Source organism: Leucopleurus acutus (genome assembly GCF_964270905.1).
Source record: "Leucopleurus acutus genome assembly, chromosome: X".
NCBI lineage: Eukaryota > Metazoa > Chordata > Mammalia > Artiodactyla > Delphinidae > Leucopleurus > Leucopleurus acutus.
This window is the reverse complement of record NC_139148.1, coordinates 99461856-99488401: the sequence shown is the minus strand read 5'-3', so window position 1 is coordinate 99488401 and position 26546 is coordinate 99461856. Positions and strand designations below refer to the sequence as shown.

Sequence of the window (26546 nt, the reverse complement as noted above, 5' to 3'; positions counted from 1 at the left end):
CATTTGCTCCGAGAAGAGCAAACCAAGACTTAATTGTAGTTTCAGCCCCTTTCAGGAGTGGAATTTTAAACTAATCAGTCTGGAATTTCCTGGCCATCACTAGTGAGCTAATCTGCTTGAGACCCCCTGCCTTCCCCTAATGGAAGGTAACTTTGCCTGAAATAATCCACTCTTTTAACTCCCCTACACCACCTCCTTTCTGCCTATAAAAACCTTCCATTTTGTACAGCTCCTCAGAGGGCCTTTCTACTTTCCTAGGTGAGATGCTGCCTGATTTATGAATCACTTAGTAAAGCCAATTAGATCTTCAAATTAACTTGTTTGAATTTTGTTTTTTAACACTGGTAATAGCTCTCTTCCTGGTACAGGCCCCTTTCCAATGTAAATTTAGGCAGTTGAGGGGGAGGTGAAGAGCTTTTCCTGAATCTGCTGTTTTAATCTGTCTTTTCTTCATCTCAAAATAATCCTCATGCCAAAGTGGCATATTTTGGGATGACAAATCCTAGTCCCCTTCAAGAAGAAACTGGAGGAAAAAGAAAAATTGGTAAAATCTCTATAGAGGACAAATAATACCTGTCAACACATAAAATGCATACACTATGATTCAGAGATTTCATTTTTGTCTAATGAGTCCTCCATCTCTACTACCTCATATATTCACAGCATATATAAAAGACCGCCTACTGCAGAACTGTATTATCAAGACACTGAAGAAACTCTAAATTTACATCAGAAAGAGTCTATTTAAATACATTTTAGCATTTTTCTGCAACTGAATGAAGTAGTTTTGCATCTCCTGATTTTGAGTGCAAAACATTTCATAGTTGAGTTAAAAACCTTTTGGAATATAAAGTTGAGTGAGAAACTCTCAAATGCAGAATAATGCCTTTTATAAATAAGAGACACACAGTACTGATATACATATGTATGTATATGTCTGGAAGATTTTTGAAAGGACAAACAAGACAACTGTGATAATGTTTACCTCTAAAATACAGGATTATGGAGTATGGAGCTAGTTAGAGGGAGCCTTTTCCTTTACTGAATATATGTACAATAAGAATTTTTACCCAGAGCAAGTTTTATTCTCATAATCACTCTTTGAAAAGCAACAAAGGTCCTTTTACTTCTAGGTATTACATAATAAGTATGGCAGGTTAAAGCTTCCACTGACCATGACTAAAAAAAATTGGATATTTTACAAAATCATATTTTAAAGGCATCAGAAAATTATGGAAGCAACAATCACTAAATTGACTAAAATTCGGAGATTGAAGAACTGAGCAGATTATTGGTCACTATTTTTCCACTGTGGGCATTTGCTGTTTCTGGGCATAAAGGAAGGGCCACGTCTGGAGAAAGAGAAACCAGCAGAGCTTTTATTTATTACATGGTTCTGGTGTGACAAAACTGGAAATTAGGCCTCAGATACAGAGGCTTTATTATGATCCTATGTAGGAAGGTAAATAGCCAAGCTAAAAGCTTCAGAAGGGCAAAGTAAAATGTCCCGTGGGCTCAGAGTATTTAGGAAAAAGAGACTAGCCAGGAGGAAGGGCCTGCAAAATCAAAACAGAAAAGAAATGAAAGCTCTAAAAGGAGCGATGAGTTAACACTGAGGCTGTATGGTCCCTTTTAACCTGGGGGCATTTATTAATGCTGGACTCATCTAGAGTTTACAAATGTAGGTTGGACCTCGTTTAGAAGGCCACTGTTGGGGGCAAAGATCTGCAGAGATTTTGGCATTCATGTGAGGCTACAATGACAAAACTGGAAATTTGAAAGGCCTCCAAAAAACATTGCTATTTCCTGCTCAAGACGTTTACCAAATTTTGAAGCTGAAAATTTCTAAAGGGCAGAATTGAATCTTTAACAATCTTCCAGGCCAAGGAGACAAAGCTCTACCAAGGTTTCAGCTGAAAACAATGGAGGGACAATGCCATAAAATCACTGATGATGTAGAGGTAAACAACCTTATGAAAATTTAAATCCAGTAAAAATTAACTCAATCCCTGATTAGATTGTCATGACCATCCCTTCCCCCCCACATCATATACTATTAGCTTAATAGACAAAAGGTAGGCCACCTGTGGTAGAGGTAGCCTCCTTTGGAGTTTCTATGGTTCTTTAATTAATAATGTTGGGTAAACAATAAAAATTATGACACATATAAAGACGCAAGATGATGTGACAGATGTCAAGAAAGAAAAAAAAAAGATGTCAAGCACCCTCACAGGTGATCAAGATACTGAAGTTAATAGAAAATACTTTAAAATAACTATGACTAGGGCTTCCCTGGTGGTGCAGTTGTTGAGAGTCCGCCTGCCGATGCAGGGGATGCGGGTTCGTGCCCCGGTCCAGGAAGATCCCACATGCCGCGGAGTGGCTGGGCCCGTGAGCCGTGGACGCTGAGCCTGCGTGTCCGGAACCTGTGCTCCGCAACGGAAGAGGCCACAACAGTGAGAGGCCCTCGTACAGCAAAAATAAATAAATAAATAACTATGACTAGAATGTTGAGTTTAATAGAGAAAATGAACAAACAAATAAATGACTGGATTATTTCATCTTAGAATTGGAATCTATAAAAATAATTAAATAAGCATTCTGAAACTGATAAATACAATACCTGAAATTAATAACTCAATGGATGAGTTTAACAGCAGATTGGACATCAATTCCAGAAATGGTTAAATAGGAGCTAGGTTAATAGAAAATACATAAACTGAAGTAAAAAGAGGAAAATAAAATGGATAAAAACAGATGACAGATTAAGAGACATGTTAGACATATTCAGAAGGTTGAACATATGGATTGATGGCTAGCATTTTTAGCAATAAAGTATTTTAAATTGAATATGTACATTTAAAAATTTTTATTTATTTATTTTGGCCATGCCACGTGGCATGTGGGATCTTTGTTCCCCGACCAGAGATCGAACCGAACCGGCACCCCCTGCAGTGGAAGCGCAGAGTCTTAACAAATGGACTGCCAGGGAGTCCTTTACATTTTTTTAGACACAATGCTGTTGCACACTTAATCGACTACAGTATAGTGTAAACATAACTTTTATGCGCACTAGGACACCAAAACATTTGTGTGACTTGCTTTATTATGATATTTGCTTTATTACAGTGATCCGGAACTGAACCTGCAGCCTTTCTGAGGTATGTCTGTAGTTCATTTATGTATGTTTAGAATTCTTAGAAATCATAACAGGAGAATAGTTTTATGGAGGAGCAGGCAGCTTTCTAGAGAAGACTTCTTTAGCACAAATGTAATATGTCAAGGTAACATATTTTGGGGTAGCATATCCTGAACACCATAAACTTTTTTAGTGTGTATTTTGGGCTGCATATATTTGATAACCTCTTCATATGTCAATAATTTTGTAGTATATTTTGCAGTAGAATGTTTTGAATGATAAGATAGCCTGTTTTTTTTAAAATTTAACATCTACATTGGGGTATAATTGCTTTACAATGTTGTGTTAGTTTCTGCTGTATAACAAAGTGAATCAGCTATATGTATACATATACCCCCATATCCCCTCCCTCTTGCATCTCCCTCCCACCCTCCCTATCCCACCCCTCTAGGTAGTCACAAAGCACTGAGCTGATCTCCCTGTGCTATGCAGCTGCTTCCCACTAGCTAGCTATTTTATGTTTGGTAGTGTATATATGTCCATGCCACTCTCTCACTTCATCCCAGCTTACCCTTCCCCCTCCCCACATCCTCAAGTCCATTCTCTATGTCTGTGTCTTTATTCCTGTCCTACCCCTAGGTTCTTCAGAACCATTTTTCTTTTTAGATTCCATATATACGTGTTAGCATACAGTATTTGTTTTTCTCTTTCTGACTTACTTCACTCTGTATGATAGACTCTAGGTTTTTTCATACTGCTCACACTTTACATCATATAACCTACTTATAACTTAGCTAAAAATATGTCTCCCCTGAATGGAATGTAAACTGTATGAGTACAGAGATTTTTGGGGGCTGTTTTGTTCACACTTCATCCCCAGTACCTAAAGAAATGCCTGGTAAGTAGTAGCTGTTCGACAAATATTAGTTGAATAAAATAATAAATAAATGAATGATTATTGATTGTAAGCCAAATGTGAAGTTTTTTTTAAAGTTGATTGCATTCAGATGTGTCATGGTAAGTAGAAAATAACCACTTTGCCTCAAATACCAGGAATAGTTCATAAGAGGAAATTGGTAGGCAGAGATAGAGAGGTTGTAAGGCAGCTCACACCTGAAGAGACCCCTAGAAGCCCCACAGGCCCCTCAGGGCACTTAGGCTTCTCAACAGCAGGTCTGTCTATCTTAGTGGAACCAAGGGTGATCAGGCAAGCTGTGCCAAAAGCACTTTAAATGCAGTCTCACTGTTGTATATGAAGTCAGGTAAATTATGTAAACTCTTGTCAAGTATGAAGCTATATTACTTCATAGAACGTGAAACTGCAATATTTGTGAGAACTTAATTGTCAGCATACAAATCCCATACACTGCTTTAGGACTGTTACAAGGTGGATTTGATTATGTTAAAAAAAAGTGCTTATAATATTAAATTTGAATTGTTACTTGTCTCTATCAATTTTCCTATGGCCTCATATGGAAGATGTTGGGACAATTACAGAGTTTATTGTAATCAACTCCTACTTACCAATGAAAGCCTTAAAGTAGTCTGAAGATAATTCAGACAAACTCTATCAGGAATTCCAACAGTTCAGTCAATAAAGGGAATAGAAGCCTATGCTGTTTCTCATGTCAAGTATATTTTAGTAACACTATTTTGAATTGGCAACTTTGCATAATAAGATTGATAAAAATTTGAGCAACATAAAAAAATGAATACAAAGTTATCATTTGGGTTCAAAATTTATGACTGTACAGTCTTGTGCTTATCTCTTTTGTTTATTTCGTTTTTATAACATTACTCCAAATGGGTTATATTTATTGTGCTTATCTAAGAAGATATAATTATATTTCCTGTAACTGCTCTAATTGTTTATTTATTATAATACAAAATATGACAAAATATATAATGTTTTGTGGTGAGTTTTTTCCCAGTGGTATTGATTGGCATGAATATATTTGGGATATAATTCATTTGCAAACTCTGGTATTTAATAATTTATAATTTTAATAATTTAACGATTTTTATTTCTGTAGTTTATTTCTTGCTGACTTTACAGTTTTAATAAAAACTACTTTGGACTTCTTATTCAAGATGGCAATTATATCCCACATATTTATCACTCCTTCTGCCCTAGTTCTTGTAATTAAAGGAATATAATAATTTCAGTAAACCCTGGATCAGTACTAGAAGTAGGGAAGGTTGCCAGCAACAAGCTCAAATTTCTAAAAGATAATAAAAGACATGATCAAAATATAGGAGTATTGCCATTACTTTGATATCCAGAGTATGCAAAGAAAAAAATCTCCAAAGGAGGTTATTCCAGGGAAAAGAAAAATAGGAGCTAATGGGTTGGAAGAGTAGATAGCAAACCTACTAGCATCAGCACAATGAGGAGCTGGCCATGTCCTTCACTTTAAGACTTAATCTTTCAGAAGACCCTTAGATAATCCTGCTTGCAGGCTAACGGGTTTTGGGAAATTGGCCATGTAAGTCATTCCTCTTGGAAAGAGAAGGGATTGATGCACTGTCACTAGTGTTCCTAGAGCATAATACTAGAAGTCTCTGTCCATTCCATCCCAAGAGATGATTTACACAGGTTGTAAACAAGGGCTGGAAATGGACGTATATATTAATCTACAAAATTCTTATGTATCTCATTGTCCAGAAAGCATATATGCATACAACATTTTAATGATTCTATTATAGAATAGGAAAAAGAAATCTGTCTTTCAGTGCCTTGAATGGAGATGAAATGTAAAATGTAAAAGTTGGATTTCATTATTGTGAATTAATACTACTCAGGAAAGTTTATAAATAAAAGCTGAGATCCAGACACTTTTCCCTTTCTAAGCAGTTACAGAATATGACTATGAAGCTTGACTTTGGGCTTGGCTTTCTCTTTGTCCATTCCTTCAATTTGGAGCACATAAAACACTACTGTGACTTCTGAAGAAAGAAAGAAAGAAAGAAAGAAAGGAAAGAAGGAAGGAAGGAAGGAAGGGAAGGAAGGAAAGGAAGGAAAGAAGAAAACTCACTAACAGAGATCTGAAAAGCATTGAAAATAATATCTGACCATTAATATTACATTAGGCTAAAAGATAAGGGAGTTGTATAAAAAGTTTGATATTTCTCTGTTTCTTGGTGTCTTGAGATTTTTATCTTATTCATTTTATAAATAGTCAATGAATTAGATGGAGGGGAACATAGAGAAGGAGGCAGTCCAGATTTTGACAAGATACTCAACTAAGGGAATGCGTAATAACTAAAATGAGATCCTTAGTTACAGTGGATTCCTAATGAGAACAAGCATGACAATTAAAGAAGTGTAGTGCCATGGCCATCATATATGTCTGGGCAGATTTTGCGAGGTGCTATACACTTACACTGCCAGAGTCATGCAACTCCGTGGCCCGGGGTGATGTCCCAGGTAATTTAGGGCTAACCCAGTTAAAATCAATTACAGAATATACATTTTGTTATAATATGTTACATGCATTCTAGAAAAATAAATCTCATATCATGCAGTCTTTCACTAAAAATAACAAGGTTTATTGGAAAATAAGTTTGAAGCAGGTGATTCAAAACATATGCAACTTTGTAACTAGTGCACTAACAAAAACAATAACAATTTTTTATTTTTTTTGGCCACACAGCATGCAGGATCTTAGTTCCCTGACCAGGGATTGAACCCATGCCCCCTGCAGTAGAAGTGCAGAGTCCTAACCATTGGACTGCCAGGGAATTCCCTAAAAACAATAACAATTCTAACCAAGATAGTACCACAGTTAAAGTGCTCAAGAGGATATTGCATCCATAAAAAGGAAAGAATTTGAGATCAGAAATAATAATATTCAGATAAAAAAATTAAAATATATGCTCAGTTAATAAAATGTTGGGTATTTCAGAACATGAAATCAGTAAATCAAAGTTCAGTTTAAGGGACTTCCTTGGTGGCACAGTGGTTAAGAATCCGCCTGCCAATGCAGGAGACATGGGTTTGATTCCTGGTCTGGGAAGATCCCACATGCCGTAGAGCAACTAAGCCCGTGTGCCACAACTACTGAGCCTGGGCTCTAGAGCCCGCGAGCTGCAACTACTGAGGCCTGCGTGCTCTGGGGCCTGCATCCTGCAACTACTGAAGCCCACATGCCTAGAGCCCGTGCTCCACAACAAGAGAACCCACCGCGATGAGAAGCCCATGCATTGCAACGAAAAGTAGACCCCGCTCACCACAACTAGAAAAAGCCCACACGCAGCAATGAAGACCCAACAAAGCCAAAAGAAAAAAAATTCAGTTTAAGAAATTATGCTAGCCCTTGGAAAAAAGGGATGTGTAAATGACTATCATGAATAAAAGGATGAGACATGAAAAAAATGATAAAAAACATCTAAAATGTATATCATAGGATCCTAGAAGCATAAAGCAGAGTACATGGCTCAGAACAAACAATAAGAAATTATAGAAAAAATTTCCCTATAGCTATATAAAGTCTTTTCAAACTCAAAAAACCTACCAAGTACTAGAAAAAATTAAGGAAAAGAGATCTACATGTATACAGTATTGAATTTTAAGAATGAAGTAAAATTCTACAAGCATTAAAAAAATAACCTGTCAGGAAATTTGGGTAGCAGATATGTAGGTTTGAGGGGAGAATATTTTTACCTACGAATTCTATGCCCAACTAAGCTATCATTTATGTGCAAGGGTAATAAAGAGATAGTCTCAGATTTGCAAAAACTCAGAAAGTATACTAATAATTACTCTTCCTGGAAAAATATTGTTTAAATAGTTTTAGAAAACTGAAAATGGAAATAAATCAAGAGTTTAAGAAATAGGGACAAGTTATCAGAGCCATGGCATTGATCACTGAAACCAGTAAGCTTTGAAATTAATGGATGATGTATAAAGGTTATAAAATCAATATTAATGGCAAAAACTCTTCAATATAGAATCTAAGTAATGTACAAAATAAATCAATAATGTGAATATCAGTTGCTGAGATTATTAACAAAAACTAGGTACAAGGAAAATACAAATGAGATTCTAAAACCATTATCCATATCTCATGTTACATATGAGAAGGGAATAAATATTTTTACATTCGTGTTGGAAATTAAACCAATTCATGTAAATACTGAAAAAGAGCTGGTGAAATGTAATATATCAAAGAAATACAATTCGTCAAGTATGGAAGTAGCAAGTTGCCTAAAATAATCAAGAAAGTTATTTAGAAAGCATAAATGCACTTAATTAGAACTAAGAATGTGGGCATAATCACTGATAAAAACCTAAAAGAATTAGATAGTACTTTATCATATCTCCGAAAATATATTTGAAAGTAAGATAAAATTAGTGATTTGAAATCAAAATTCCTTGGAGAAGAGATAGAGAATAAGAAGAGATAAATTAGTATGGAAGAAATTGAGAAAGTTGTCAATGAGATTTCCCTCTAACCCCAAAGGAAATCCCCAGGGCGAGATTTTGTAGCCCCAGGACCCAGGTTTTACAGGTGGCATCTTTCTAAGCTTCAAGAAAAGATCAAACTTTTTCACTCAAATTCAAACTATTTTAGAGGTGTGGATCAGGAGGAAAGCTTCCAAACTCATTTTATGAAATACTGTTAATCAACATTGAGAAAGATTATAATAATGTAAGTAACTATATTATTTCTTTGTCTCTGATTTCTTTGACATGACTGAATCACAACTTTTATAGGCTCACAACAACACACACACACGTGTATATATGTATATGTATGTATGTATATATGTAACATAAATATATATATAAATAGTTCTTTTGAATTTTCATTATATACCATAAAATTCATCATTCACCTGTTTTTTTTTTTTTTTCTTTTGTTTTTCTTTTTTGGCCGTGCTGTGTGGCTTGCAGGATATTAGCTCCCCGAGCAGGGATCAAACTGGAGCTCTGGCAGTGAAAGAGCTGAGTCCTAACCACTGGACCTCCAGGGAATTTCCTCATTCACCTGTTTTAAGTGTACAACTTAATTTTAGAATGTTTCATTTGACCCAATAAGATCTCTGCTGCCCATTTACAGTTAATCCATGTTCCTATCCTTAGCCCTAGACAATCATTAATACACATTCTGTAGGTGAATTGTCAATATTCTGGACATTTCATATAAACATAATCATATTTATGAAATATGTGAAGTGAAAATACTGACTTCTTTCACTCCACATAATGTTTGCAAGCTTTATTCATTTGTAGCAGGTATCAGAACTACATATTTTTAATTGCCAAATAATATTCCATTTCCTGAATCTACCACAATTTATTCATTCATCAGTTGATGGACATCTGGGTTGTTTCCACATTTTGGCTATTATGAATAATGTTGCTATGTACAAGTTTTTATGTAGACATATTTTTTCAATTCTCTTGAGTATGTACCTGTGGGTAGAATTGTTGGATCATATGGTAATTCTTTGTTTAATCTTTTGAGGACCTGCCAAACTGCCCTTAGCAAAGGTTCATTTCAATTATTGTACTTTTTAGAGCTAAAGGATTTCTATTTGGTTCTTATTGATAATTTCTACCTCTTGATTGATATTCTCTCTTTAGTGAGATGTTGTCATTCTTTCTTATTTATGGTTTAATAGCAGCTTTGAAGTCTTTTTCTGCTGAGTTTAACTCCTGGACCCCATCAGAATCAAATTCTGTTGCCTTCTGTTTTTCCTGAACATGGTTCACACTATTTTGTCTCTTTGCTTGTCTAATTTTTTAAATGGATAACTAGATATTTTAGATCATATACTGTAGCAAGTCTGGATTCTGATTACCCACTGGGGCTTGGATTTTTATTTTTGTTTGTTTCTCAATGACTTGTCTAGACTAATTCTGCAAAATCTATTTCCCACACAGTGTGCGGGCCTCTGATGGTGCAACTCTATTTTTTCTCCTTGAGTTTATTTTATTTATATATATATATAAATGTATTATTTATTTATTTATTTTTGGCTGCATTGGGCCTTTGTCGCTCGTCGCTGTGTGCGGGCTTTCTCTAGATGTGGCGAGCTGGGGCTACTCTTCGTTGTGGTGTGTGGGCTTCTCACTGCGGTGGCTTCTCTTGTTATGGAGCACGGGCTCTAGGTGTGCAGGCTTCAGTAGTTGTGGTGCGCGGGCTCAGTAGTTGTGGCTCATGGGCTCTAGAACCCAAGCTCAGTAGTTGTGGTGCATGGGCTCAGTTGCTCCGTGACATGTGGGATTTTCCTGGACGAGGGCTTGAACCCGTGTCTCCTGCATTGGCAGGCGGATTCTTAACCACTGTGCCACCAGGGGAAGCCCCTCCTTGTGTTTATTTTTAAAGTCTGGCTTCCTAGAAGTCATCCTTAAAGTTAGCACTGCTTAGTGTTCTGCTAGTGATTTGGCATAATTGGTTCTTGATTCCCATGAGGCAGTAAAACTTCCATCCTTTGCAGATAAATCTGTGTGTGGCTTGGGGAAGGCTTTCAGATCTGTCCCATGTCTAAAATGTCCACTCTAGTCCCTCCTGAGTGAGTGCAGCCTAGCATGTGTGCACAGCTTTCTAGACCTCCAGCAGTGAGTATACTGTTAACAAGGCCCTTTTTGGCCCTTTCTTTTGCTGGTTCTCTCTGTTAAACTTCTCTCTGGTTTTGTTGCTACTAGTTTCATTGCGTTATTAGCTTTCTCTGAACTGCTGACCACTAACAAAGTAAAGGATTATGTGTTTACTTACTGGCTTTACAGTGACTTGAAGTAGTAAGTAATACGTAGTATGCTATTTTGTATTCTTCTTTAATCACCTAAGGGAAAATAGTGTACATTTGGAGGGCAGAAGATCTATTGATTGAATCGTAACAGAGAAATGAACCAAGAGTTTCCAAAATTGAACCGAAGGGTGGTTCCTACAATAAAATGAAGGACCAGTATCTTTCCCTTAAGACACTATCTCTTTGAAACAGCCTCTGGTCTGTTATCATGGTATCATTTCAGAAGACCAGGAGGAGTGCCTGAGAAGGTGTATAGGTTAATGTATGTGCTTCTCAGCTGCTTTTAGTGAAGGTACTTTCAGGGCACTTGGCTCCCACTCTAATTTTTTTTTTAATTTGGCCACGTCACGGGGCATGTGGGATCTTAGTTCCCAAACCAGGGATGGAACCCACGCCCCCTGCATTGGAAGCGCAGAGTCTTAACCACTGGACCACTAGGGAACTCCCACACTCTAATTTTTAAAGATGACGTATTCCTGAGGTACCATTTGAATTGGGGCATCAGGATCAGGAGGCATCTGGGTGGTTTAGATTATTCTCAAGGCCCAGTAAGCTGTATAGCACAGCAATGGCAGTGTAAAATGTCAAAGTGTTCTGAAGAAACCAATAGAATCACCAAAGTCCTTAGTTTCCACCTAGGTAAGAGATCCAGGCTGTCATGAAGCTCCAGTGGCAACGTAGGCTATGGTTTGTCCAGAGGTTGCCAAACTAACTGTGGTGGTATCTTTGAATTCATTACCTGCTTGAATGCATTTTTCACAGAGCATCCATTCAAAAGAATACAGACACTTAGTGTATAATTCAATAATTTTTAGTAGACTGATAGAATTGTGCTACCATCCCCACAATCTAGTTTTAGGACATTTTCATCACCCACAAAACTTCCTTCATGCCTATTTGCAGTAAATCTCTACTCCTACTACCAGTCCCAGACTTGTAGATTGTACCTCAATAGAACTGTGTTAAAAAATAATGCAAATAAAATCTTATCATGTATTGCTTCTTGTAATATTAATTGTATTTATTGTTAAAAAATAAAATATTTGTAAAACTGAAAAAAATTATACAGATATGAAAGAGGAAAGGAGTGAACAGTAGAGGAAAAGTACTTAATTATGGGGTCCGGAGACACTTGAAACTAGAGCAGCTCCACACTTCAGTGATTTACTGAGAACCCATACCCTTGATGCTCAAAGGCCTGCAAAATTCTCCTTAGAATCATGCAGTGGGGATATTAAATTATATTACCATCCAGGAGCAGCTTTCATGTAAGTTATTGCCAGTTCTGTTAAAAACATACCATAGTAGGTTTTGGAATTGAATGTCTCTCCTGTTTTTTTTTCCCTTTGAGCCTTTTTGTTGACTGTCTCTGTTAGACTGTCTTACACAGAAAGATTACTTCAGCTGGGAAGAGCTAAGCTAGGTTTTTCCATAAAAAGCATATGGGTAATTTCTGAATTAAACATTGAAATAAAATTTTAGCCTTTTTGCCTAGTAAAATTAAACTAATTGCTATGGCCTGAATATTTGTGTCCCCCCTCCCCATTCATATGTTGAAGTTCTAATGCTCAACATGATGGTATTTGGAGGTGGGTCTTTGGAAGATGCTTAGGCATGAGGCTGGAGCCCTCATGAATGGGATTAATGCCCTTATAAAAGAGGCTTCAGAAAGCTCCCTCACCCCTTCCACCATGTGAAGACATGGCAGGACACAGGCAGTCTGCAACCTAGGAGAGGGCCTTCACCAGAATAGAACCGTGCTGACACCATGATCTTGGACTTCCCAGTGTCCAGAACTGTGAGAAATAAATTTCTATTGTTTACAGACCACCAAGTGTGTGGTATTTTGTTATAGCAGCCTGAATGGGCTAAGACACTAGTCTTAGAATGAATCCCCTGTTGAAATAGTAATTGTATTTTCTTTGATGTTAGAATGTCATCGGCAACATTATCTTCATCATCAAAATTATTTTATTGTGTTTCAAGCACCCCTTTCATCTTAAGCATAAACAAGTCACTTCTGAGAGAGTTGTCTTTGTCACTATGAATCTCATGTTAGTCGTTGTTTGTTCAATCCTTGTCCCCTTTTCCAACCTATTCAGGGTAAAACTCTCTCATAATAGGGATTCACAGTGGACTATACATGGCCATCCTTATTAATTTTAACGGCAGGAGTGAATGAATTTTAAAAAGGCTATTCCTAACTTGCACTCATCTACTTCTTTACCCCATTTTGAAGTGGTAACACTTGGAAAGATGCACTTTAATATGGGTTGTGCTTCCTGCCCTGGGGAAGCCAGTTTTGCCTATGGGACAGTAAAGAGGAGTCATATGGTATATTGGGAACAGCACAGCCTTAGAAACCAGATAGTTCAGTCTCTGCTCTTTCCAGCAGTGTGATTTAGGGGAAGACCCTTTACCTCACTGACCTTGATTTCCATTATAGCAAAGTGGAGATTTTTAAATGTATGAACCACCTGTTTACATAAAACAAAGCACGTCTGTGTTTGGCCCCTTGTGAGGTTTTAAGACAGAGAAATACAAAAGGATCAAGCATAAAGTTTCCTTCTGTGTCTTCCAGTCCAGCTTCTCAGACTCTTAACAAAAAGAAATTTTTTTAGAATAAAATAGAAATAATTAGAGCTAGACCTGGTGCTTAGATGTAAGGTTAGAAGAAAGTTTATAGTTAGCCCTAAGGGAGGGTTAAAGACAAAGGAAGCATTGGAGTTAATAGTAAGTGTGAGGTTAGAGTTTTGAGGAAGGTTAGAGTTCGCAGAAGGCAGGATCATGGTTAGAGGTAATTTAGAAACAAGAGTCAGGGTTAGAATTAATTATAAAGTTAAGAGCAGGACAGGACACACATAGAGATAGCTTTAAGGATAAAGTTAAGAACAGAAATAATGAGATAGCTTTAAGGATAAAGTTAAGAACAGAAATAATGTTATAGGTAAGACATGAGGGTATGGATAGAGTTAGGATTAAATGGAAAGTAAACGGTAGGTTAGTTTTGGTTTAAGAAATAGGTTCACTAAATTTCTGTCCCTCTGCTACATGGAAGCAAGTGTGAAGGATGAAGCCTTTATCACCATTTTTTCCCAGAGTAACTATGATGAGAAGAGGTTTCCTGGCAACCCACGTTAGACATGGAGTGTGAGAGCAAAATGAGTGTTTGTTTTGTTAAGCCATTGAGACTTTGGGATTGTTTTTTACTGCAGCTTAGCCTGAGCTGTCCAGATGGGTTCAGAAATCTAAGAATCCTAGTAAGCTGTTGATTGAGAACACCTTTAGCATGAAAAGAAATCTCATATAAAAACATGTATTTATTTTCACCTCCATGTGCCTTGATTTTGGCTTAAGTAACAGGCAGCCAGGTTCTTTCATGTTATTTGTATAGGTGCTGAACTAGGTGGTGAATCTTTTTGAATTAGGTGGTGAATCTTTTCTACTCAATAAATGTACTATTTGTTATAGATGCTATGCTACACTGACCAGATCCTACCTTCAGGGCTGAAGGGTTTATTCCTCAGGTGATGGGAGATTGTGGACTTGACAACTTTCAGGTATAAGCCCTCTTGGGGAGTTGCCTCTGTTGGAGAGAGTGACCTGGCATAAAGTCATATATCTCTCTTGGGGACAGTGGTGCTATAGAGGATTGGCCCCTTGCTTCAACTTGGGACAACTCTGAAGCTTCCCATGAGAGTCATCTAAGTGTGATATTGTTTTTGTTGTTCACACCTCTCAATTGTCTTTCCCCTGGTGTTATAGTCTTTGAATACATGCAGAATTAGTCAGGAAAGGTGATACTTTTTGGTTAAGTATGTCTTTTTGAACTTATTTTATAGAATTCAATTTAACTTTCAAAGAAAATGAGGTGAAGTGGTATATTTTCCCTACCAAAGATGCAGGGGGAGTAAGTCCTTATTGTAACTACATCACAGCCCAACTTTTCCCTCTGCCCAGTCATCCTTTTTTCCCTTTCCCCGTGCAGATGGGTCCCAAGATCACTTCCTAATAAACATCCTGCACACTTATTTTCATCTCAGAATTTATATCCCAGAGGACCCATCTTAGAGCTATTTATGTTTAAAAACGTGTGCTATGGGTCACATAATATTTGAGAGCCACTATGCTGTCACCTACTCCTGTTGGCATTGCCTATAAAAATACCTCTTTCTAATATATTCAGCTTTCTGTGTGATATGTTAATATATGTCTAGGGGAATATACAAGGAGAAATGGGCCTCAACCATGGAGATTGCATTGACTTAAGGGGGAGCTGATTAACTGTGTGGAAACTGTGTGTTTCTGCTGTAAGCAGAAATGTACTGCTGCCTGATGGCAGGGAGCATCTTTCTTTCCTCAGACCATGAAACCTTCCTGTACAATGGGATGTGGCACTCCAGTCTTCCTCTGCCCCTCCTTCCCTTTCATTGGTAGTAACAACTCCAGGTCTGTGCCATCAGAGATTTCAACCTCTCTCCATTGCCTTGCTGTTGGGGAAGAGTAGTCCCTAGCTTCAGTGGTACAAGATATTTCTAGCCATGGGCAGCAGTGACGCTGTTGTTTCAAAGTGGCAGTTCAACCTTTATCCTTTGACCCATTCCTAGGACTCAACCTAGTCATGGTTGCAAAGGAACGAGGTATTCCTGCTTTCTTCTCAGGGAACTGAACTCATGCCAGTGGGCTCACTCAGCGTCAGGAAGGTACAAATGTTGAAAGAAAAGGCCAGTGTATTTTGTCACCCATGGCTTCAGGTATGGAGGAACAGAGCAGCTTAGTATGGTGACCCTGATGATTGCACAGGTATCCAAAGCCATTTGGGATAGGGGTCAGTTAAGGTGATCAAGTCACACCACATGACTGAATAGTGGGGAGTTGTAAGACTCCTTCTGGCAACAGGAACAGATAATACAATGCCCACAAATACTGACGCTCAATACGTGTCTGTTGAACATAGAGTGGCCGCTATCAACTGGGGATAAAACCATCAATAAGGTAAACATGGTCCTCTCTAGGGGAGCTTAGAGTTTGATGGGAATAAGATAGCAATGATACCTATAGCAAGGAGAGCATATGAGCCACCCCAGGCCCCTGCTCAGGTTAAGGAAAGTAGGATAATTTGAGACTGCAGTTATTCTGCTTACCAGGCATCAGTGATGTTGTTATTAATATTGCGTTTGTTGTTTACACCTCTTGTCTTTCCTCAAGTGTCATAGTCTTTGAGTACATAGAGAAGAGTAATATTTTCTGGTTGTATTTGTCTTTATGAACTTATTTAACAGGTTACAATTTAATTTTCCAAGAAATGAAGTGGTGTATTTTTCCCTCAAAAGATGCAGGGGGAAAAAAGACAGGTGACATATTAGGCAACATTTAATAAATTTAATAAATTAATAGGAAGTATCACAAAAACCTGGAATGGATAACATACAGGAACCAGGAATAAGACAACACTTTGCAACCACTCACAAAAAGTACCACTTGATGAAAGAAGACTTACAGGAAATAATATAAGGCAGTCTGTTGCACGTGTCTTAAACAGATATACATACATAATAGGACATCAAAATGATCTGTTTGACAGTAAATTCACCACGTTTACACTTATCACATGGACTTTAAAACATTTATAAAATGTGTAGGTTTAACATTGAACTGTAAGGTTTATATCCAAATGAGTATACTTGTTTCATACCGAACTGCACAGAACTTATGAATAGCACACAATTTGAGAATAATTACTGTGTTGGGTACTATTAAGTACTACTACTTGATGGCATAAGAATTATTAACAAATGTGCTGTAAGCTATTATCGTTCAACTTATTGCTAGTGCTTTTGAAAATCTGTGGTTTATATTTTATTTCTTTGTAAAACATGTGCTATGAGCTTGCCCCGATAGTTCAGGAAAGAAATCAGATGTTTCCAATTTTCTCTAATACTCACCATACTTCAGATCTGATTACGTGGTCTTTTTAAAGACTGCTGAAGGATTTGCTTCAGTCCTTCTTATATCACCTACTCTGCCTTACATTAATACAAATCGATGGATTTATGCATCATACACAGCATACATGCAGGACACCATCTGTATGTGCAGAACTCATGCTCAGTGCATGGTGTGTTTCTTCAGACATTTTCGTTTCAGTAAGAATTAGATCTCACTCAATTTCATATAACTGTTTTAACATGCAGTTCAACAGAGCCAACAGGCAGGTAGACTTTACTTTCATGTCATAATTGGGCATGCTCTAGCAATTGACCGGCATTTGGCAGTGTTGCAAATCATGTAGGGACTGTATGAGTTTCCTCAAATACGTCCATTGGCTCTCCCACCGCCCTTGTGGCAGACTGTTGGATTTATCTATGCTGTGTGTTGAGGACACACACCAGGGATTTTAGAAATTCAGATTCTGCCTTCACCAATTTCAAGATACTCTAAGGTGTGTAAGTAACTGTCAGGCATAAGAAATAGCATCATGAACTCTTCAGAAATTGATCCACAGTTGTGTGACATGGACACACATGGAAATACAGTTACTGGAAACCCTTGTACACTCTGCACACAGCATAGACTTAATGGTCTGACTTTAGCAATGTTTGAAAACCTTTCACGGTTAACAAACTAGTAAAATGGTACTGAACTCTTAGAGAGCAGCAGGCCCAAGAATGAAACAATGGCCAACACTTACTGTAACACAACACTATATTTTAACAAAGATTTAAACTTCTGGTACATAATTGCAGTACAATGAAGAGCTTGCCACTTTTACAAATTAGCTGCAGCCTTGCCTGCACTAGAGAGTTTGGAAGGATCTGTAAATGAGATACATTTTATTTAAAATCCAAATGGAAACTCTGTATTTCTGTTTTTCCCAAAGTTCAGTAAAAGCTTCTTTTTAATTACTTTTTTTTTCACATTCTAAGGGCCCAGTTCTGTAGTCCTTAATCAAGCAAAACTTCCAAGCTTTTGATCATCTATGCTTCCAACGCAAGTTTTACTCAAAAATGGACTGCTAAATTAGGTCCTATAGATAGAGGTACCATAATTAATATACTATTTTAATAAGGCTCAAAATGCTAATTTCATTTTGTGTGTAGCACACAAACTTCCAGGATCCTGAGATCAAAACCCAATTGATGATGAATCCTGGATTGGGAAATAACTCTGGGATTTTGTTTCCCAGTTTAATCATGGAATTAGGTATTTACTAAGAACCAGAATGAAAACACTAATTCCAGTTTGCTTGTCATTATAATCAGAATTTGAACATTGTCTGTAAGAAGTGAAAAGCTGTTATTGGTGTATATATCTTGTATCATCCTTCCACTTCTGTAGTCCTGGTTAACCAGCTGCTATGTTAAAATACCACTATGTCTGGTGACAGACATTGCAGTAAAATATCAACAGAACATTCTGACAATGTCAAAATTTCCCCTATGTGTGACAACAAGGCTAAGTCCTGCCTTTAAGTCACTAATAGTTATGATAGATTATCAGAAGGCAGAACCTATCTTACTGTGTTTATGTGTGTAGATGAGCTGAGCAAGAATTTAAAGTGTATATTTACTGTTAACCCAGAAAATAGATTTCACTGAATTTGTTCAATTTTGGCGTGGTTGAAATGTAACCACTGTCCTGTGCATCATTCTGGTCTCCTGCAAATGTCACCTGAGATGAAGATCAACACTTCCGTATGTGAAAAAGAAAAAGAGAGAGAGAGAGAAGAGGGAAAGAAAGAAAGCAAGAAAGGGAGGGAAGGAGGAAGGAAGGAAGGAAGGGGGAAAAAATCAACATGTTTGCATCAAACAACCAAAGTAAATTATTCTCAATCTATTATAAACAGTAAATACAGAACCCTATATCTCACTACTGTAAGCATGATTGTAAAGTACAGGATTGCAAAGCTATATATAAAAACAACTTTTTCAAACAGCAATATTTACATTAGGTTATGACCGACAGAAGAATTATAGAACAATTTCCTACATTTATAGCTTTACTGTAGGAAAAGACTGCACCGCTGCTCTTTCTTACACACTACTAATCCTTTCACTAACCACATTGGAGGGATTAACTGGTAGCTCCAAATTCTCGATTTGCATCTCTATACCGGCCTCCTGGTCATCAGCTTTCTTAATCACTGGTTCATTGGTGTGCCGGTAAATGTTAACATTAAGCTCCCTCCCAGACAAAGCAGTGGCAGCAACTCTCGGTATTTGTCTGATCGGAGGCTTTTTATCTGCCTTATAATTGCAGCGCAAATAGTTGGAGAAAGCCCTTCGGTAAACTTTGTTGAAAAGAGTGTACACCAGAGGATTAATTCCTGAACAAACATAGCCAATCCAAACAAACACATTCAGAAGTTTTTCCATTAGCTTTTGATTACAAGCCTTCCCACAAAGAACCGACAGGATGTTAGTAATAAAAAACGGGCACCACATGATCAGAAACACAAAGAAAACAATGCCAAGGACTTTCGAGGCTTTTCGTTCATTGTTGATAGCTTGCATGGTGCCCCTTGGCCGTCTTTCCTTCTTCTTCCTTCGGCGTGGGTTCAAATCTTGGTTAGGGTTTGCAGAGTTCTCTTCATCAGTATTCCTCTTGCAGCACTTCAGGAAATCCAGGCTAATTCCGGGCGGTTCCTCCGTATGGCCGTGCAGTAACATCAGAGCTTGTCGGCGAAGGACGTGGATCGTTAGACAGTATGTAATCACCATGATCGTCAGCGGTATGAAGAAAGCTACGAAGGACCCAATAAGAACGAAATTTGGGTCATTCAGCACGCAGGTGGTGTTGTTGATGAACACCTTGTCTTCATCCCTCAGTCCAATCACTGGGATAGGAACTGATACACCTACAGGAACAGAAAAGAAGGTAGGACATTGTTACAACATATTGAAGGGTCGCACAGATTTGTACAGTGGGATGCATTTAATTGCATTTCACTGAAGAAAATTTAGATCTATCTGTTGAAGGCTATTCACAGCATAAATGGGTAGTCACATGAAAGAGTAGCAGTATGATATCAGAAAATGACAGCTTTTTTCAAGTTAGGAATGCCTTCTCGCCAAATTTCCTGTAGAAGATGTGGAATTATCATTATTGAGATAATTATAGGTATGGTTGTGCATAAGAGTGGTTCGTGTCTTTTTTGTTTTATCTCCAATTCCTAGAACTGTCCTGGCTCATAGAAAGCACTCAATAAATATTTGTTGAATGAGTGAATAACTTCACATCTATACTCAATGACGTCAATAAATTCAACTGTTCATTTTTAAGCATCTTCCAAATGCAATAAAAATGATGTGTATGCCACCTACAAGAGTAATTATAGCATATCAGGGTTGGCTGAGCTTTTAGCCAAGGACATCTTTTCCTGAGGAAAGTGGTCAAGAAGAGGAACTTCTGTGTGTGTGTCCTTTGGAGACAGGGCCTAGGAGCTCTGGAGTTACTGGAGATGGAGAAGATAGTATGACCCCCAAACAGGAATTAGATCTGACCACAGTGTGGACATAATCTATGCAGAAACTGAAAGGATTGTCTTTTTAGTAAGCATTTTCCTGAGACTCTGTGCTTAAGCAGGGTCAAGAGACAGATAGAAATGCTGAGTTGGGAAAGATACAGTCCTCCCATTTCTGTGTGGAGTTTTGAACTCTTTTGTTTTTTAAGAATACTGAGAGGTAGTAATTTGGTAAGCACTTCCATTAATAAAGAAGCTCACAGGCAGAAGATATCAACAAGGAGGTGGGAGCAGAAGGTGCTCTTATGCCTGAGCATAAGTAAGAAACCTAGAAATTTTTAGAAATCATTATGGTAGATCTCGAAGAGGTCCTACATTAATAAGTAGGGATAACTTGCAAGTGAAATTCAAATTTTAATGTTAATTTATTCTCTCTTGTGTCCACAGGAACTTGAAGCCTGGGAAAATTCAGACTGCATTTTTAGGATTCCATCAGAGATTATTATGAGGAATCCTGAGCTGGTGGATATCTGCACTATGAACTGTGAGAGGGGATAGAAGCGCACTCTCAAAGATCATTGTTGGCTTTAGGGAACAGTGACAAATCTGAAACTGAAAGTCCCTATAGATTGTCTTTTTTTTTTTTTTTTTTTTGCCGCACAGCGTGGGTGGTGGGATCTCAGTTTCCCGACCAGGGATTGAACCCAGAATCCCAACCGCTAGACCACCAGGGAACTCCCCTACAGGTTGTCTTAACACACTTTGTCAGGTATAGAGTGTTTGGCTGGATGATCAAGAAGGAAATAAATGGTAAATGTTTCTTTGCTAAGAGCTCGCTGAGGATATTGATTGGTAATTAATTTCTAGGAAGACATGAGGAAGAAAGAGTCTTTGGAAAGTGATCTTTAAGCCTTCTAACTCAGATCCTGAATTTCCTAAATGACCGTTTTTTTTTGTTTGTTGTTTTTTCTAGAGAAAGAGGCCAAGTGATGGTATGAGAACCAGTGATAGATGTGACAAGACTTCTTGGGGTATTGGTATATGCCTGCAACCCTGAACCTGGGCATGCCATTCAAGAAAGTAAAAACGACTGTGAAAACTAGGAGACACTGCAAACAGAAAGTGTCCTCAGGTAATACAGTGCAGGATCCGGTGAAAAGACCTTTGAACTCTGGATGGGAAGAGTGGCAAGTATCAGAAGGTAATATTCACCCAGTTTGATGAACCACGCAGATTACATTTCTTAAGAGTTATAAAATGACAGTTAAGAATGTGGTCAGTTTGTACTGTTAGGATCTTTATTCCAAAAGCTATAAATATGAGGGAATATCTAGAAAGAGTGTAGATCCAGCTTGCCTGAAAAAAGTCAGTATTGGCTTTATCCTTCATGAAATGTTTTAGTGAGGATTAGGCTGCAGGAAGTTTTCTGGAGTTAAGGAAGCTAATATGAGATTAAGAAAAGAGGGACGGGTTACTTAAACACAAATCATTTACAAGAGAAAAAATTAGAGAGAGAACCTAAGATTAAGAGAGACTTAAAAGACCTATCAAGCATTATAATATGTGGACCTTCTTGGGATCTTGATGCAAATAAATTTTAAAAAATATTCACGACACAGGTGGAAATTTTGAACAATGTTTGGCCTTTTGATGATATTAAATAATTTTTGTTCATTAATTTTTAAAAGTGATGTTGATATTGTGGTTCTGTAGAAAAAAATCTTATATTTTTAGATATAGAGACTGAAGTATTTAAGGATAAAGTATTATGATTCTGAGGTTTATTTCAAAATAATATGGGAGGGAGAAGTGGATGGAAGTATAGATGAAAGAAGGCAGTCCATAAACTGATAAATCTTGGAGCTGGGTAATGAGTACATGGGTCTTTACTATATAATTCTATCTAACTTTACAATCTTTGAAAGTGTCTATAACAAAAGTTTAATATTTTAAAAATTGAAGAAATTAAAAGAAGACATAGAAGTCCTTTCTGAAACAGAGAAAGAAATGGCTGTTAGACCTCAGATCATAAAAGTCTCTAAGATTTACTACCACTGCTAACTTTGGAAGTGATTATTTCTAGAGCAAAAGTCTTGGCCTCCTGAGTGGAAACGCTCAACATTTTCATATAAATATAGAGAAGAAGGCGGTTTTCTGACAAAATGTTGGTAGAAAACTATGTTATACTTTCTCAGGATCCTATAGCAAGACCAGAGGAGGGGTATAGTGGAATGGCTCCCCTTCCAAACTGCCCCCCTCCCCTGCCCTCTAGCAATGTGAGAACCAGAGCGTGAGGTTAGAAACTTGATCTGGGGAGTTTGCATTCATTCTGGAGGAATCCTGACAAGGGTAGACATATCTACACTCAGGAAACAAGTGCTGGAGTGGAGATTCAATTCCCAAGGAAATGCTGCACAATATTTTAGGTATTTCTAGATATCTGAAGTTTCTAGGGAAGGCCTCACACTCTGATCAGAAGGTCAGTGGAAGTCAGCATTACTCAGAGCCCAGCTCTGAACTGGTATTAGCTTGTTTCTGTTAAAAGATTATTCACTTTCCTAAAGGATTCTTGGGCCTAAAAGTAAGCCTGTTGAGAGACAACAAGAGAAGGTAGCAGAGTGATCCCAGATGAGCTAAAGGAGTTAGTGGGTATGTGACGCCAATTTTATCCCTGGCATCTATTTGTATAATTTTATGTACATTGAACAAAGAGTGATTCTAAGGCTGCCTTTTATTGAGTCTATCTTGTATGCCAGGCATTGAGCCATGCATATTACTGACATTAAAGATATAAAATGTATTATCTCAATTTGGTTAAAACTCCTAAAATACAGATATTATTTGGTGAAGGAGCTTAACCATTTTACCAAATCTATATCATCACTAGTTTTATTTGTTTTTGGTTTTTTAGAAACTGTGAATGCAGTCAACAAAACAAGAAACTTAAGTTCTTTTGTCAGTATCTGGAAATGAAATGTAAATAATAGCAACTAAAGCAGCATTAATAGCAGTACCTATTGTACAGATTATCTTAATCAATACTTAAAAAAAAATTAAAAGTATATGTCAGCAGTTTTCAAAGTGTGGTTCAAGGACCCTGGGGGGCCTCTGATACTCTTTTAGAGAGTTTGCTATGTTTCCCTTTTCCAGCTATTTATCTTTAAAACTGCATTTTCTTTATAAACTTCAACCCAAATAACATAAAACAGGTTGAATGCAGATACATAAATGAGAATCCAACTATATTTCCCTAAAACTAAATATTAAAGAGATTTTAAAACTGTAAAACAATGTCGGCCTTCTCTCAATTATTTTTGGGAAATATAGTTTATTTTTATAAAAAATATTTACGTTGACATTAAATGGATTCATTACTGTTATTTAAAATGAAATGATTCATAAATATGTTAAACATTTCTCAGTTTTAAGTTATATTATAATAAATATCAATAGATATAATCCACACAAACAAAAGCTCTTTGAGGTCTTCAATTATTTCAAAAAGTATAAATAGGTCCTGACACCAAAGAGTTTGAGAGCTGCTGTTCTATATTAATGGATGAAGTTACTTAAGCCCTGGAGAGTTAAATTCAGCAAATTTATGAAGTCTTTCTCAGTATTTTAAATTTGTCAGCTAGTAGAAATTCAGGTGATGTTATGTCAGGGTAAACATAAACAACATCAATAATAGCAACTAAATATTTTACATGCATCATCTCACTCATTGTCGTAAAAATTATGAAAGGCGCATGTTATTTGGTGAAGTTAACTTCAGAAAAGTTAAATTAATTTAGCAAGTATAATGAAGCAGTCTTTGATATGTCCAAGGAGAAAAAGTGAAAATGAACTCCAAAGAAGATATACAGATTGCCAACAAACACATGAAAGAATGCTCAACAGCATTAATCATTAGAGAAATGCAAATCAAAACTACAATGCGATATCATCTCACACCGGTCAGAATGGCCATTATCAAAAAATCTACAAACAGGGGCTTCCCTGGTGGTGCAGTGGTTGAGAATCTGCCTGCTAATGCAGGGGACAAGTGTTCACACCCTGGTCTATGAAGATCCCACATGCCGCGGAGCAACTAGGCCTGTGTGCCACAACTACTGAGCCTGCGCGTCTGGAGCCTGTGCTCCGCAACAAGAGAGGCTGCGATAGTGAGAGGCCTGTGCATCGCAATGAAGAGTGACCCCCACTTGCCACAACTAGAGAAAGCCCTCGCACAGAAACGAAGACCCAACACAGCCCAAAATAAATTAATTTAAAAAAATCTACAAACAATAAATGCTGGAGAGGATGTGGAGAAAAGGGAACCCTCCGACACTGTTGGTGGGAATGTAAACTGATACAGCCACTATGGAGAACAGTATGGAGGTTCCTTAAAAAACTAAAAATAAAACTACCATACGACCCAGCAACCCCACTACTGGGCATATACCCTGAGAAAACCATAATTCAAAAGGAGTCATGTACCACAACGTTCATTGCAGCTCTATTTACAGTAGCCAGGACATGGAAGCAACCTAAGTGTCCATCGACAGATGAATGGATAAAGAAGATGTGGCACATATATAAATGGAATATTACTCAGCTATAAAAAGAAATAAAATTGAGTTATTTGTAGTGAGGTGGATGGACCTAGAGTCTGTCATACAGAGTGAACTAAGGCAGAAAGAGAAAAACAAATACCGTATATTAACACATATATATGGAATCTAAAAAAAAAAAAAAAAAAAGAACCTAGGGGCAAGATGGGAATAAAGACGCAGACCTACTAGAGAATGGACTTGAGGACACCAGGAGGGGGAAGGGTAAGCTGGGACAAAGTGAGAGAGTGGTAGTGTATATATGGATATATATACACTACCAAAAATAAAATAGGTAACTAGTGGGAAGCAGTTGCATAGCATAGGGAGATCAGCTCAGTGCTTTGTGACCAGCTAGAAGGGTGGGATAGGGAGGGTGGGAGGGAGGGAGATGCAAGAGGGAAGAGATATGGGGATATATGTATAACTTATTCACTTTTTTATAAAGCAGAAACTAACACACCATTGTAAAGCAATTATACTCCAATAAAAACGTTAAAAAAAGAAAAGAAAGAAAATGCCAGGTATAAATAACAACAATTGCAATAATAATAACTACTTTTTACTGAGTGCTTTTTATTTGTCACACACTGAGTCATGTGTTTTATAATTATTACATACTTTCATGTATTATTTAATCCAGACAAAAAACATAAAAAGAAGGAATTATTAACTAGAATTACTAAGTCTTTCTGAAATTAACTTCAATTAATCTACATCATCTTTAGAATTTTAGAAAGAACAAAGATAAGTTATAATTCACATTCGGCTGAAAATATCAGGTACTACTTCAACCAATAAACAGTCAAATATTTTGCATGCATTGTCTCATTTAGTTCTCAGAAAATCCTGTGAAAGTGATTATTATTCATTAAGGTTACTTAAACTCAGAGAGAAAAAAATACTTTCAATAAACATGTGGAGTCTTAGCATTTTAGGAACACTGAATTCAGTAATAATTATAGTTCAAGTTTTTATTGAAAATATGTGTTACTATGACTACCACGACTACTATCATTTATTGAGTGCTTACTAACTTTGGTACTGTATCTGCAGTGTATACTTTATATGCATTATTTTACTCTAGCCTCATAAAAGCCATAAAATAACTTGGTGCAGTTATTTTACTTCAGATAAGGCAAGTAAGTTCAGAGAATGTATAAAGATGTTCGCATTATTTCTTGAAGCCTTGAATTCAAGCAACACAGATCAATTCTCTTCAATCAGATAATAATACCATATGCCAATCATTCTTAGATGTACATTTCTTTTAGATTTTAACATCTTCTAATGTGTGATGCATCTTACAATTGATAGTATCTTACAATCAGTGTTGGCCAGACAGTAGTCATTACATAGCGTTACATTGTCAGCATATGTGTGAGCCTGGTATGATAAACTTCTTTTGACATCTTCTGGTAAGATCAAAATTACCAGTAGCAAAATTTGCAAAGTGGCTATCAGCAGCATGGTAATAGTTCACTGTGAACGAAAAATTATGTCATAACAGGCAAAAAGAGGGAGTGTTCTGAACAAGGCATCCTCAACAGCATCAAATGTCACAGAAGAGTCTAGAATTTGAAACATTTCCTCT

General features: G+C 37.1%; 1 protein-coding gene across 2 annotated transcripts in view; it reads right to left on the bottom strand.

Annotated features, from left to right (window-relative positions):
* Nucleotides 1-18930: 18930 nt before the first annotated feature.
* Nucleotides 18931-26546, bottom strand: part of HTR2C (5-hydroxytryptamine receptor 2C) — a gene marked incomplete at both ends in the record, with an annotated part of 115743 nt that continues 108127 nt past the window's right edge. Inside the window, one exon of one of the 2 annotated variants that reach the window (XM_082864845.1) lies at nucleotides 18931-19754. In XM_082864845.1, coding sequence (XP_082720971.1) covers nucleotides 18931-19754 — 824 coding nt within the window. The remainder of the gene's footprint in view (nucleotides 19755-26546) is intronic. The other variant, XM_082864846.1, reaches the window with a different exon arrangement.